At 35.1% G+C, this 15,365-nt stretch overlaps 2 protein-coding genes across 26 annotated transcripts in view; both read left to right on the top strand.

Annotated features, from left to right (window-relative positions):
* The window catches only part of LOC137487793 (uncharacterized), a 25,239-nt gene extending 20,574 nt beyond the window's left edge, over positions 1 to 4,665 (top strand). For 16 of the 17 annotated variants that reach the window (XM_073924060.1, XM_073924068.1, XM_073924056.1 and 13 more), the window contains 2 exons: positions 1,018 to 1,188; positions 3,824 to 4,665. In XM_073924060.1, coding sequence (XP_073780161.1) covers positions 1,018 to 1,188; positions 3,824 to 4,012 — 360 coding nt within the window. In that variant the 3' untranslated portion in view covers positions 4,013 to 4,665. Of the gene's footprint in view, positions 1 to 469; positions 1,189 to 3,823 lie in introns of those variants that run through there. The other variant, XR_012391077.1, reaches the window with a different exon arrangement.
* nlrc3l (NLR family, CARD domain containing 3-like) overlaps positions 1 to 15,365 on the top strand; it is a 480,833-nt gene that overhangs the window by 460,983 nt on the left and 4,485 nt on the right. For 2 of the 9 annotated variants that reach the window (XR_012391080.1, XM_073924071.1), the window contains exons 1-6: positions 6,662 to 6,811; positions 6,932 to 7,016; positions 9,756 to 9,845; positions 12,691 to 12,840; positions 14,427 to 14,712; positions 15,003 to 15,249. Coding sequence is in view for 5 of the 9 variants with exons in the window: in XM_073924071.1 (XP_073780172.1) it covers positions 6,976 to 7,016; positions 9,756 to 9,845; positions 12,691 to 12,840; positions 14,427 to 14,712; positions 15,003 to 15,249 (814 nt within the window). In the remaining 4 variants the exon portion in view is untranslated. Of the gene's footprint in view, positions 1 to 6,661; positions 6,812 to 6,928; positions 7,017 to 9,749; positions 9,846 to 12,690; positions 12,841 to 14,310; positions 14,713 to 15,002; positions 15,250 to 15,365 lie in introns of those variants that run through there. The other 7 variants (XR_012391078.1, XM_073924069.1, XR_012391081.1 and 4 more) reach the window with 4 other exon arrangements.

The following is a 15,365-nucleotide window of genomic DNA, read 5'->3' as shown; positions in this document are numbered from 1 at the left end:
GGGGTCAGGGGTCAACCTAGGTGGGATCTTGTGTGACAAATTAGAACAAATCGAAAAAACAGTTGTAAAATAGTATTTAAGGAGGGCAGAAGATGAGTGAGACAGAATTTTTCAGACAGAGATGCTACTGGGGGTCTCCTGAAAGTTCTCCTTTGTTGTCGACAAGAAAGTATATTCTTCTGATATTCATAACCTCCAGACTGAGTTTGATTTAGTAAGAGAAAAACCAAGAAAACCACTACAGTACATCTCTGCAAATGATTAAGTACAGATAGCCGACATTTAGCACACTTTCCAAGTTGTCAATGAAGGACTGGGGTAAGACTGTAAGGTGGACATGAGGGATATTTTAGTGGTCATTTGCCATAATGACAAAACATCTAAACATTTTGACTTGCTGTGCTTACACAATGCCAAAGGGACGAAGCATTTTGGGGCCACTGGCTGTTTAAATGAGAAGGAAATTTAGTTTTGACACATGAGTGAACTGTTTTGGGAAAGGTATGCGCTTTTGCAAGTGAGCTATAGGGTTGTGCTAAACTGTAACACTGTTTTGCCAAATGATCTTAGAAGTTTGAGGATGTAATTTCTGTTTTAAGATATGAGTCAAACCAATGGAGAAAAACTGTAATATCTATGTCGATCCTGGAACAACATTCCAAACAGCCAATCAGAATTAAGGGATACGTTTACTGTTTATGTTAAGTTTAGACTTGCAGTTAGGTTTATGCACTTTTACATGATTACGATCCTCTAATTTTGGGAATAATTTACAGTTATGGTTGGGTTTAGGGGTAGGGATTAGGTATTAATTACATTTTACAACAAATATTATGTTCCAGGATCGCATCGAACTATGTAATATAATGCGTAACGGAGCAGACTGGATTTGCTCATTGTGCAGTGACTAATTTATTCTTTTGTGTTTACGAAAAAAAACTCATGTTTTAAACAAGAGTAAATAAATGACCAGAATTTCAATTTTTAAATAAACAATCCCTTAACTTTTTCCTTTAGCCCAATGTGGGAGTGCCGGCATTGACGTTAACAGACGAGGACCTGCGGATGGGGGACCCGAAAGAGACCATTCGTCGTGCGGCTTTACACATTTTAAAACCACAGGACACACACACATCACACACACGCAAGCGCAGAGGAGCTCCGCTGGATAACCTGAACACATCTGAGGTACCAGATAACTGCCCTTACTGTCAGTGGTGGAAAGAGTACTAAGAAATCATACTTGGGTAAAAGTACTATTACTTGGCCAAAAATGTAGTGCAGGCAGAGTAAACATACCTGTTGTGAATATTACTCAAAGTATGAGTAAAAAGTAGACCGTTCAAAAGTAGTGAGTATTGTTGGTGTCAGTGGTGTAGTGGTTAGTGCGTCGACACTTGCACTCCGGTGCTAGCGGCGACCCGGGTTCGATTCCGCCTCACGGTCCTATGCCAATCCTTTCTCTCTTTCTGCTCCCCATGCTTTCCTGTCAATTCTCTCTACTGTCCTATCAAAAATAAAGGTGAAAACCCAGAAAAAATAATTATAAAAAAAAAAGTAGTGAGTATTAGGCTGTAAAAAGCTGATGCATTCACATCTAATTTGTGGATGTGTGTAAAAGTAACATTCCGTAGTGCATTTAGTGACTGCCCAGCAGGCACACAACGCCATAAGACGTTAATATTAGGTTAGATTTAGGTTGTGATGTCGGCTGATCGAAACTTAATGTCCAATAACAACATCAGGTGACGTTGATTTTAGGTTGTTAGAAAGTTACCAAAGTCCAACATCATATTGATGTCAAATACTGACATTTATTTGTCAGGTATAGCAACCAAAGCCCAACGTCTGATAGACATCATAGTGGTAACGTCCACACAGCATCAAGCTGTAACATCATTAGACGTTGATATTTGGTTGATTTTAGGTTGGATGTTGGACATTGACGTCGTCCTGACATTGAGTTCTGACGCCAACCTGATTTTCATTTCCAAACAAAATATAACGTCCCCATGACGTTGGTGTATACGGTCAATCTGACATCTTGTGCCTGCTGGGTTTAAGGCCATTTTGGTCATCATGCTATAAAGATCCATCATTTTCTCATCAGTGACCTGCATCTGAATAGTCTTTGGGTCAATACAAATAATAAATTACATGAAGTCCAACCTGAAATCTCACACAGAATTTTAAGACATTTTAAGACTAGATTTGATCGTGGTTTCTACCAGATGTTATATTGGATGTACAAGAACAACCCATGTTTTTTTTGATCCAAGGTGAAAACCTTTCTCAGTGTTGGTACTGCACAATTCCTCTCACTATAAAATGCATTTTAATGGACTATTCTGCTTTTTAATAATTCCAGAAGGCTTTTTTTTATGGAATAAACTCTCTTAAGGACATTTAAGCAAAGTGACTCCAGAAAAGATTTTAGAATTTTTATCATTTAATAACACAAAAAATCTAATTTAATTTATATTTTCATTTGTCTATTTGTTTGTTTGTTTTTTAGTTTTTTTTTTAGTTCATTATGTTGTGATTTACCTTCTGTGTGCGATCTAATTGGACAGGAATCAAAGGACTGATCGTTTGAAATAATAAAGTAGTGACTGCAGGTTGAGGGAAAGTAGTGGAGCAAAATTACCGATGCTGCACTAAACGTTCTCAAGGGAAAGTACAAGTACACATTTTTAAAACTACTCAGTAAATTACAATTCTTGAGAAAAAAAACTGCTCAATTACAGTCGTTTGATTATTTGTAATTAATTACTTTATATCACTGCCTGCTGTACGTCTGAATTTAGTTTTTATTGAATAGATTCAATTGTTTAAAAGTGTGCTTTAATGCTATAGATTTACATCCAAGATTAAAAAAGTACTCTCTACTATCCCCTATTTAAACAGTGGAATAAACCACCAACTTCAGTATATGTTTTACACAGCGCATGCACTTTCAGCCGCAACACAGTACTGCAAAATAACAATACACTCTCATTCACACACACTACAGCCAATTTTGTTTAATTCAATTAAATTCACCTTTATTTGCATAGCGCTTTTACAATGTAGATTGTGTCAAAGCAGCTTCATATAAAAGATCATAGTAAATTGGAACAGTGTAGTTCAGTTTTTTTAGTGCTTAAGTTCAGTTCAGCTCAGTTCAGTGTGGTTTAATAATCACTACTGAGGGTGTAGACACTGCAGAGCAAATCCATCGATGCGCAGCTCTACTGATCCCAAACCATGCAAGCTATTGGCGACAGCGGCGAGGGGAAAAAAAAAACTTCACTAAGTGAAGAAGAAAAAAAAAAACAGTTTACCAATAGCTCATGTGTTTGGACTGTGGGGGAAACCGCAGAACCCGGAAAAACCCCACACAAACACAGTGAGAACATGCAAACTACACAGAAATGCCAACTGGCACAGCCGGGACTTGAACCAGCAACCTTTTTCCTGTGAGTCTACAGTGCTAACCACTGAGCCACTTGGTCGCTATTATTATTATTATTATCATTATTATATTTTTTATTAAAGACTCTTAGTCAATATTAAAACAATACCATTCAATCATAATTATGAATAACTTAGCATCTTTATTTGAATGTTTAAGGCAGAAAAACATGCGTGTGTGTGTGTGTGTGTGTGTGTGTGTGTGTGTGTGTGTGTGTGTGTGTGTGTGTGTGTGTGTGTGTGTGTGTGTGTGTGTGTGTGTGTGTGTGTGTGTGTGTGTGTGTGTGTGTGTGTGTGTGTGTGTGTGTGTGTGTGTAAACCAAATAAAATTATGTGCACAAATATTTGTCTGCCTTTTTTTTCTTTCCAGCCCAAGCAAAGTCGGCAATCTGTGATGTTCACGATTGCTAATACTCCAAAGAAGAGCATGAGCAGAGGCCGTAAGGATGCCTGTAAATTCTCCTCCTTGTTCAGTCGTGCTCTTCGTCCTGCGGCCACTGCTGCTAACAGCAGATCTCCTCAGATCTCCAACAATGGCAGAAAGGTAGAAAAAGCATGATATTGTGTGACCTGAGGTGTAATCCTGAAAGCACCATCTGACCAATCACTTTCCATCTGCTAAACCCCTGAAAGAGTGAGAGGAATTCTTAGTGCAGATCGCCCCCTATTGGTAGTTAATTTGGTAATCTTAAATCTGTGATACTTTGTTATGTGAATAAGAAATATAGTGTTTGTTAGATGCTTCTTATACATTTAATGAAGGGTTAATTAGATCATAAACACTCCGTGTGTGTGTGTGTGTGTGTGTGTGTGTGTGTGTGTGTGTGTGTGTGTGTGTGTGTGTGTGTGTGTGTGTGTGTGTGTGTGTGTGTGTGTGTGTGTGTGTGTGTGTGTGTGTCATTTAGATTAGGTCTTAAAATTATAAACAAACCAGGACTAAATCTACCATATTCATTTTTGACTTGAAACCAAATTACCGGTGTAAACACACCCTTAGACATGGTGATTTAAGCACAGTATTTAAGTCTAGATTGAATGGATATTTTGTGTGTTTAAGGAGCACAGCTGAAGTAAACACTAGTCATCTTTCCTGATTGTTTTACTGTATGTATCTGGGTTTTTTATGTATCTATTTATGTTTGTTTACTTTTTTAAATGATTTATTCTTCTTTCATGTGTTATAAAAATAAAAGATTTTTGTATGTATTAAAATGGAAAGGGTGTTACTATTATGTCAAAAATACTAATTTAATTACCCTTTGAAAAAAACATTTATACATTCATACATTTTGTTTTTGGCTTAGTCCCTTTTTCTAACCTGGGGTTGCTACAGCGGAATGAACCGCCAACTTATCCAGCATATGTTTTACGCAGTTGATGCCCTTCCAGCTGCAACCCATCTCTGGGAAACAACCATATATACTCAATCACACACATACACCACTGCCAATTTAGTTGATCAATTCACCTATAGCACATGTGTTTGGACTGTGGGAAACCGGAGCACCCGGAAGGAAACCCACACCAACATGAGGAGAACATGCAAACTCCACACGGAAAGGCCAACTGACCCAGCTGTGACTCGAACCAGTGACCTTCTTGCTGTGAGGCGATCATGCTACCCACTGCTTTACATACAAACTCATTTGTAAGTTTGCATATTTCTGTTTTTTTATCTAACAGTTAGTGTAATTAATAATTGTAATGAGTTATAAATGTGTAATTAATAATTTATGTGCCCGAGATTTGTATTTCCACCCTCAGTAATTTAGTTTTTCATCTTGATTTTTAAAAAAAAAATGTTTCATTAATTTAACCTTCTAATAACAAACAGGCATTTTCAACTTCCATTGTTAAACATATAACATTATTTTCAAGCAGCATATAATATACCAAGTAGTACAAAATAATAATAATGACATAAACCTTAAATAATACAAAGAAAATACATTACATTCAGGGGGGTCACTCCATATAAGCTGACAAAAGTTTAGAGAGCTTTGAGGCTATGTTTTTACTTGTTTTATTGATTTGTATAAAATGTTGAAATTATTTTTAAATGGTTTGTTTCATCTTGATGTATAGTTGCGACATTTTATATTAAAATTTTGGAATTTATTTTTTCTCGAAATTAAAACAAAATAACAAAAAAAGTTATGGAAATTTAAATTATATGGATTTAAGATTTTAAAAAAAATCCCATCAAACATAAGTGTAGGAGTGGCTCAGTGGTTTTGTGGCTCAAGGTCGCTGGTTTAAGTCCTGGCTGGGTCAGTTGGCATTTCTGTGTGGAGTTTGCATGTTCTCCCTGTGTTCGCGTGGGTTTCCTCCGGCTTCTCCGGTTTTCCCTTGTCTAAACACATGTGGTATAGGTGAATTAAACTGGCCATGTGTGGATGTGAGTGTGTATGGGTGTTTCCCAGAACTGGGTTACAACTGGAATGGCATCCGCTATGTAAAACATACTGGATAAGTTGGTGGTTCATTCAGCCCCTGATAATCAGGGACTAAGCCGAAGGAAAGTGAATGAATGACATAGGTGTAATGCAGCTTTATTTCATGCATGATTTGAACAGGTGTTATTTGTATGTTTATAAACAATACACTTTCACCATTATAAGAAAGCGACCATTAAAATTGATTTCAACGCAATAATAGTTTATATACCCTCATGTAGCTACAGTATGTAATATACTTTTTGTAAACACAATTTAATGCAGGCACAAAAATAACATGCATTTCTTTAGCCTTCAGCTTCTTCTCCAGCAGCTCTTTTCTGTTTCTCCACTCAGTCTGTGCAGATTCATGAGCCACTGTGAGTTTACAAACTTCCTCCTCTGCTCTCGCCAGCTGAGAGAAAACATTACAAAGCTGATGGGGACAAAGACAGATAATAACAATAATAATAACTTACATTATCATTAGTAGTAGTAATAGTATTAAGTAAATAATCTAATAACTATTTTTTTTCATTATATAAATAATTTAACAAATACATAAACAAACAATTAAACAATAATTAAATAAATACATATAAAAACAAAAATAATTAAACATTTAAATAAATATATAAATTAATCAACTAAACCAAACTATTAAATAATAAACAAGCAAACAAATAAATATATAAATATAAAAAACAAAGAGTAAATAAATGTCTATCATCTCGTTGCGCAACAATCGAAACCGAAACTAAGATGACGTCATCACCGACTTGACAGGAAATGCGGAAGTGCGTCGTGTTTCCGACGGTCGCGAAAACTGTGGATGTTTCAAACTCTTTTTGAAAGCGAAATATCGACAGAACTGACTATTAATCGAGTTGGCTTAACGCTCGATCGTTCACTAAAGGTTTTGGGTAAGTTTCATCGCTGTTTTTAAACCTTAAGTTATTAAAATGGGTCGAAAAATACGTCGAGTTTCCTATCGGGTTGTGAAAGATAACGTTAATTTACACATTGTGTTGTTCTTGGAGCAGATGCTGTTCTGTGATCTGTTCGTAAGCACTTTGTAAAGATCATCATGAGCAATTTTGCTGAAGATAGCGATTCTGATGTGGATCGGTAAGTGTTATTCAACTTTCCTCACATTGGTCTTGTTTAACCGGTATGTTTTGCTAGCTCTGCCAAACCAGATTGAGCTTCGCTTTGTTACCTGACACATGTCCAGTCAGACCTGAGCAACGTAATGAAATAGATAATAATACCCTGAAAAATAAAAACAAATCACTACGAAACAGTAATGCTCTCAGTGCATGTAGCATGCGAGTTTCCATTAGCATAAACAGCTAGTGCTAGTTTTAACATTACAGTCAGGCCTATAGTTCATCTACATAACGAATAATTCCTCATTTACATTAACGTTACTCACATTCACGTGCTTATAAACTTTAATGAATGTTTGATCAACACTAAAGATATTTTGAAGAATGTTGGAAAAAGCAGCCATTGACATCCATAGTCACAAAAATTAGTATAGAAGTCAAGGGTAAAGTTGATTTTCTTTTCACACATTCAGACTTTCTCTTTAATATAATTCCAGAAAAGTGGTGTTTACCAACTCTAAATAATCATTGGCTGATAATATTATTTTACTATCAAAGGACAACGCTGTTCAGAGTCAATTAAACAGAGCTAATGTTGTTTTGAAGAGATTCTTACATGCTATTTCAGACCCAGTATTCAAAGTACCATGGTAAACAATATAGGCAGTGTTACAAGTTGTCACTGAATGAATTTGTGAATATAAAACCAACATAACCACAATAGTAGCTGTACAGCGAAGAAGTAGATGGGTAAATCTGACCACAGTTTTATTTTTGAACGAACTTTCCCTTTAAGATGTTTAATAATTTTATATTAACTGGGTCATAAAGCCTAAATTCAGATACATAAATGTGTGTATTAGTCTGTTCTGAACGGTTAAATCCTTTTCAATTGGGTAGTTGCTTGTTGGTCAGACCAGTTTTGCAGCATTTATTTATTTATTTTTTTTATTTAATTTATTTTTTTGAAGCATATAAGACAATCATACAGGATTATATGATAACATATGTAACAATCATACAAGACTTAGTGATGCAGAACATTCGTTGAAAAAATCTACATTAAATATATGGGGGATGCATCATATTTTAATTATTAGATTTTTCAGATTATTTTTTTTCACTATTTGAGAGGTTTTTAAAGCCTTCTTGTTTCTTGTAATTGAGGTCAAAGAATTATAAAATATTTTAAAGTCTTAATAGAAAAAATTAAAGGAGGGAGTAAGAAACATTAGTTTTGCAGCATTCATTCAAATAAAATGTTTTATGTGACATTGTGCTTCTAATAAACATTTGTGTGCAAATTGAGAGTAATAAAATGTCAACTGTAAAATTTTCATTTTAGGGTGAACAAACTATTTAAACCAGTGGGTGATCAGTATAGTACACAGCATACTTGAAATATTTGAAATGAAATAATACACATTATTTAATTTGTCACTTTACATTATATAACATTTTTAGTGCTGGGCAAAATTTATCGCATCCAAAATAAGTCTCTTTGTTATAATTTAAGTGTGTACAATTTATATTTATTGTGTATATACATCCACCGGCCACTTTATTAGGTACACCTTACTAGTACCAGACTGGACCCACTTTTGCCTTTAGAACTGCCTTAATCCTTTGTGGCATAGATTCAACAAGGTACTGGAAAAAATCCTCAGAGATTTTGCTTCATGTTGACATGATAGCATCACGCAGTTGCTGCAGATTTATCGTCTGCACAACCAATGCTGAATGTCGCAGCAGAAATCGAGACCAGGCATTCTTCTACTGTCCAATTTTGGTGAGCCTGTGCGAATTGTAGCCGCCGTTTCCTGTTCTTAGCTGACAGGAGTTGCACCCGGTGTGGTCTGCTGCTGCTGTAGCCCATCTACTTCAAGGTTGTGAGCTCAGAGATACTCTTCTGCAGACCTCGGTTGTAATGAGGGGTCCGTGTGATTGGCTGATTAGAAATTAGCGTTAACGAGCAGTTGGACAGGTGTACTTAATAAAGTGGCCGGTAAAGTGGCCAGACAGGCATTCATGCATTTTAAAAGTGTTTATTTTTAGATATACAATATATGTATGTAGTATGATACAATTTATAAATACATTTAAATATCTTTGTAACAATTGTATAGTATTGTTTCTATCACATATCCATAATAATAATATTATTATAATATTATATAATATTTGTAATTATATATATATATATATATATATATATATATATATATATATATATATATATATACATACACATATACACACACACACACACACACATATTGTGTCAAAACAAACTTTTTTATTTTATTTTGGATGCAATTAATGTTTGCCCAGTACTAAAATTTTTACAGGTGTGTTTTCTCAATATGTCAATGTTTTTGGGAATTGGGAATATGAGATGTGTTGTTCAGAAATCATCAGGATTTGGCTTTTCACATCATTCCCCCCTCATCACGTCTGTGTTTGTAAAATAATCTGACAGATCAAATATCAAGCCACTTAGTGCATCTGAAAAAATGCATTTTTTTCAGGTTCAGATGTTCTGGATTTGCTCAGGCTTGTGTTAAAACTCATACAAATAAGAGGCTCTCATAAAAAGCACAGCATTGCCCAAAAAAAACTTGGTAAACTTTGTTCATTGTCTGCTGGGATGAGTCTTCATTAGCTGAAAAGCGTTCAGACGTTCTGCATGCTTGTTTCATCTGCTTTCGCTGTGTTTCTGGTTTAATGTTGATGTTTTCATTGTTTTTATGAGGGATAGGATGAACAGGCCTCCCAGCAGTTATGGCTCCATGCACAGCGATGATCAAGATGAGGACTACTTTGAGGATGTCGCATCACCACCCACAAGGTACAATAACATAAAGATTAATTCACAAAAGCATTAACGTCTTACTTTATGAATTATAGTTATAATATTAGACTGAATACGTCATGCTGGATGAATTCTGTCAAACATGCCAAATAAATTACAGTAGAAAACAAAATGATTCGCTCTCCTTTTCAATTATTTGCCAAGTGATGTTTAAAGGAGAAAATCAAATTAAGGAAAATAATTTTAATAGCATTTTTAAAAAATATCTGATTTCTTTTGTCTTTACCATCATGACAGTACATATGTGAAGTTTTTGCAAGATACTAGTATTCTATGGATGTAAATCCTGCCAATTTTAAATTAATCAAATAAACATTGGAAATGAAAATGAAAATCAGATTAACAATTTCATTTTAAAACACTGTTCGCAAAATATCTGCCAAAATTGGAAACGAAATGAAATTATTTAATTTACATTTTCATTAAATTGCAAATTACATCGACAAATTACTTGAATTGTGTCACTATTATAGCGAGAACATTAATAACACGCTTTGTAAAAATTGTGTTTGCATTTTATTTTTCAGTTTGGCTTTTTATTTTAATATTGGCGGTCTTGATGTGGAAATGCAGTGAAAATGAAATGTTAAATTGGCAACTTCATTTTAATGATAAATTTGACAGGGAAGATCTGTTGTCAAAGTGAGAATGAAAATTAAATAATTTCATTTCGTGTTTTAAAATGAAATTGTTAATCTGATTTTCATTTTCATTTCCAATGTTTATTTGATTTATTTAAAACTGGCAGGATTTACCTTCCATAGTATTCAACTCAAAGTATGAAGATGTAAGTATATGTATATATATATTTTAAGGGGGCTAATAATATTGACCGTAGCAGTAATTAATAATCAAATAGGAAATCCATTTGCTAAATTTCCTTTCTCTTTTAAACATCACTTTGGAAATATTTGAAAAATAATCCTACTGTAATAATTTGTCTAATAATTTTTCTTCTACTGGTTATAGAGTATTTGAAATGAGTACTGTGTGCCAAAATACAGTGTAGTAAAATATTATACAGTATAAGAAATTTAAGCATTTTCAGTTGTATTCAGTCATTTCATTCATTAATTTTCTTGTCGGCTTAGTCCCTTTATTAATCCGGGGTCGTCACAGCGGAATGAACCGCCAACTTATCCAGCACGTTTTTACGCAGCGGATGCCCTTCCAGCCGCAACCCATCTCTGGGATACATCCATACACACTCATTCACACACACACTCATACACTACGGACAATTTAGCCTACTCAATTCACCTGTGCCGCATGTGTTTGGACTGGGGGAAACCGGAGCACCCGGAGGAAACCCACGCGAATGCAGAGAGAACATGCAAACTCCACACAGAAACGCCAACTGACCCAGCCGAGGCTCAAACCAGCGACCTTCTTGCACCACTGCATCGCCCCCTGAATACTTCATATACTGTTTATTTTCAAACAGTTTTCTTAATTTGACCTGCGACATGCCAAAGATATTGATAAAAATGAAAAAGAAATAACAAACTTGCACGCGAAAAGACGCAATATGTGAATGGCCTGCTGCTATAGTTAATCCAGTGTGGGTGCAGCGTTGAGAAGCTTTTACGATTAAGTATCAAAGTGTTTTTGGCTGCTCGCACCACTCGCTTAATGTCAGGTGACTCACTCGGACTGTATTGAACAGGCGCACGTCACTTCATAAATAAAGCAGCAGGTTTCAAATGAACTAAATTTATTTTTGAGGTCTTGGTCACACTATTTTGAGGGCTGGAACAAATTGCCTCCCGAGCCAAGTTCGGCTAGTGGGCCGCCAATTGAATTGCCCTGTTATAAACAAACCAGCTGATCAACATGACTTTGAAATGCTCCAGTGTCCCTGTATCTGTGGTTACACTCAGTAAACAGTGGTGAATTCATTGAACTAATGACCTTCATGGCCAATCACAGTCATTTCTGTTGAGCATGTAAACAATGGCAAATCAGCGATATTTTTTTATTTATTTTTAATTAATTTCTTTTTTTTAAGAACGTGCTCAAATATTAGCGGGAAATGAATGTTTTTAAAATTTCAGTATCAATTTGTGCCGAAATCCAGTGTCGTGACAACCCTAGTTGCTACCACAATCTTTTGTGCCATTTTATTTATACTAAAGTACTTTTACATATTTGAGCTAATGACCAATAAATCGAAGTCGGAAACAAATTAACATCTTCTCTAGCATTTAGTTATTTCTCACTGCTGCTGTTACTTAACGCATCATTTACTAATCAGACAAACATTAATGTTAAGCACTATTTATTGTACTTGGTATTTGTGTTATAAAATACTAAATTAATTGCAAAATAATTCTAGAGTTCTTTTTGTTGTTACACCTGTTAAAGTAATACTTTCGGCTTTTAGCCAATATCATGATTATACTGTATATTGTGAGAAATTCTGCATTTATTGCAGCATGAAACTTTGATACCTATTTGGTACAGAGAGCTTCAAATTAAATGACAATTTGATCCTAAATTGGAAGGCAAGAGAAATCAAAAAAATGATATCTCCACTCACCAAAGCTGCATTCATTTAATCTAAATGCAGTCAAAGCAACTATATTGTGACATTTATTTTAAATAAATTTGTCTTTCTTTTTTTATATACATTTTTTTTTATTGCTGTTGAAAATTTCTTTGCTATCACAGAAAGTCTCATTGCCAAATGATTCCTCATAAGTCATTCTAATGTTAAAAATACATTTGAAAAATGTGCATTGATTATTTTAGAGATTTCAATTTCTATGAATTGAATGGTCCATGTGTGTATTTATTTCTGTCATGCTTGTGTGTTGTTCAGGGTCAGGCTTCAGCGGCCCGATTCACCAGAGACTGCCATTACTGAACGCACACAAACACACCAGTCCAGCATACACCACAGTGGTGGAGTTTACCTCACACGACAATCCATTACGCAAGAAGATTTCCGCTCTCCTGCCCCTCCTACCAGGTAACTATATACTTTTTTTTGCTTCAGTAGAGTAAATGTTCGTCTTAAAATATCAGCAATAGTAAAACAGTTTATCATTACATTTTACTTAAGACTTCAAAGTGAAAAGACACATAATATTGATGTTATATCATGTAATAAGTAACTCTAAATTCAGTGATTTATTTATATATGTAAGTCTTGTTTCTCTGCATGCTTGGAAGAACATGTATATTTAGAATTTTAAACAATGAAATATTAAATAATAAAAATAAGAAAATTTTTAAAATAGTATCCACTGTGGGCTCTATCATACACCTGGCGCAATAAGGCTGTTTGGCGCAATTTGTGGCAGTTTTCAGACCAGCGTAACCCTAATTTTCCTGTTTTGCATAAGTATAAAAACCCATGCCTTCACCTTGGGGGGCTTTTTTCAGTTTATTCATGACTATTTGCATTTGTATAATGTTATTTTTATTTGCAGTGTTATTTATTATACGCATAATTCATTAATTTTTTTTTTTTTTTATAAAAACAAGCTTAGATTTGTCCACCTGTCTGGTTTTGGACCATATGGGGCATAGGAATAGGATGTGTGTTTATATTTATCTCAATTTTTTGAACACACTTTGTTATTATGGTTTGTTTGCTGGAAATTAGAACTGAATTTAGAAATACTTTTAAAACAAATCTTTGCGCTTAACAAACAAAATTAATTATGTAGGCTTAAGGATGTCTTCAGTTTCCTTATCCGCTAAAGTAAAGAGTAAAGAGGCCTAATGGAGGAGGCTCGTTCTTTATTCTCGCACTGCAGGTGGTATAACTGTTTTCTGGCTAGTGAAGCGTTCAGTTTTTCCACTTACAAAGTCTGCCATGTAATTAGCAAAGGAGAGAAGCAACTCATTTTGCATTTAAAACGACGCACTTGAAAAATGTTTGTGTTTTTGCTTTTACAAAAAAAGAGAGGCACTTATGGCCATTTTATGTAATGATACATATAAAATGGACATTTTTTTGTACATTAAAATACATTCAAGGCAAAACAATTAGCACATTTGTTAAAAGTAAAATTTTCCAAGTGATGTTTAATGGAGCAAGGGAATTTTATTCAGTAATTTCTATCATATTTGTACTTCTGGAAAATCTTATTTCTTTTAATATGACTTAAACTATAGCTATTCTTATTTATATGTAAATAATTTAAGGTTAATGTTATGAGCCCCCTTAATATGTTTTTTTTTTTTTATTTGATTGGCTACAGAACAAACCACTGTTGAGCCTTTAAACAAACCACTGTTGAGCCTTTAAATGTTACTTTAAGCTGAATACTAGTACCTTACAAAATAACTAATAAAATATTATGTACTGTCATCAAAATAAATGAGTTGCTAGAAATTAGTTATGTAAAAATAATTTTTAAACATTGTGTAAAAAAAAATCTGTTCAACAGCAAAATATTGGAAATATATATATTTTTAAAAAACATTACAGTTTCGATGGCGGGCGAATAATTTTCTTTCAGCTGTATACAATAAATTTCTCAGACATATTCTGGAAGCAAATATACTCGCCAGACTGGTGTTGTCTTGTCATTTTTGCATGAACAGAGAGCCCACGATCCTGGATCAATCTGAGCTGCAGAGCGAAATTCAGACAGAAGCAGAGATGGATGAAGAACCGAATGACAGAGAGATGGATTTTCAGGATCAACAGAACGAAGGCTCTGCAATGGATGTGCAGGAGGAGCAGGCGGAGGCTGCAACAGTTGAAGATTTTGATGAAATTGTTGAGTACTCTGTTGAACAGAGGGATCCTCCTCCTCGTCCACCAGAGGGCGCGGGTCTGCACTTTCAACATACACACACCGCCTTCACCCTGCGCCATGTGCTGATGGTCAGTCACTGCTTTTGCTTACTTTTAATTGGTCCAGACAATAAATGTAGCTCTGATGCATTTACTATATAAATCATTTTAACTATTAAAGTGCCGTTCACAGCAAGCTTGATAGCTATAAATATAACCAAGGCATCATACTAACAATTGTTCTGAATGTAAAATAGCGGAGTGTTAACCTCAAAGATTGTTTAAGAAAGGTGTCACGGTGGTGCACAGAAGCACGATCGCCTCACAGCAAGAAGGTCGCAGATAATGTTTGTTCATGCTTTTGTGTTTGCCTCTTTCAGGCCATGGTGAGAAGTCTCTCTCAGCTTCACCCGTCAGATATGGGCTATTATAAGCGCAGTCTGAGCACTCACTGCAGATTCAAGAAGAACTACGCCACGATCAAGGATCTGCAGGACCCGCTGGATGTGGCCGATAAGATGATCGAGATCTGCGGACAGGGGGAAGCTCTGTATCTCACTGTACGAAACCTCCAGAGCATCGGCAGAGACGATCTGGCTGTAATCCTGAGAAAGACCTGTAGAAGAGGTACAGCAGCTTTACCACATCACCCGATAGATGATGGAGCTTTCTTTCAGCTACTTTTGGCATTATCAAAACATCACGGTGTTAAGATGTAGATTGTTTTTGTTTTCTCTTTTCAG

This window comes from Danio rerio, chromosome 15 (genome assembly GCF_049306965.1).
Source record: "Danio rerio strain Tuebingen ecotype United States chromosome 15, GRCz12tu, whole genome shotgun sequence".
Taxonomy (NCBI): Eukaryota; Metazoa; Chordata; class Actinopteri; order Cypriniformes; family Danionidae; genus Danio; species Danio rerio.
Note: the sequence above shows the minus strand (reverse complement) of the source record. Positions and strands in the feature narration are given on the sequence as shown.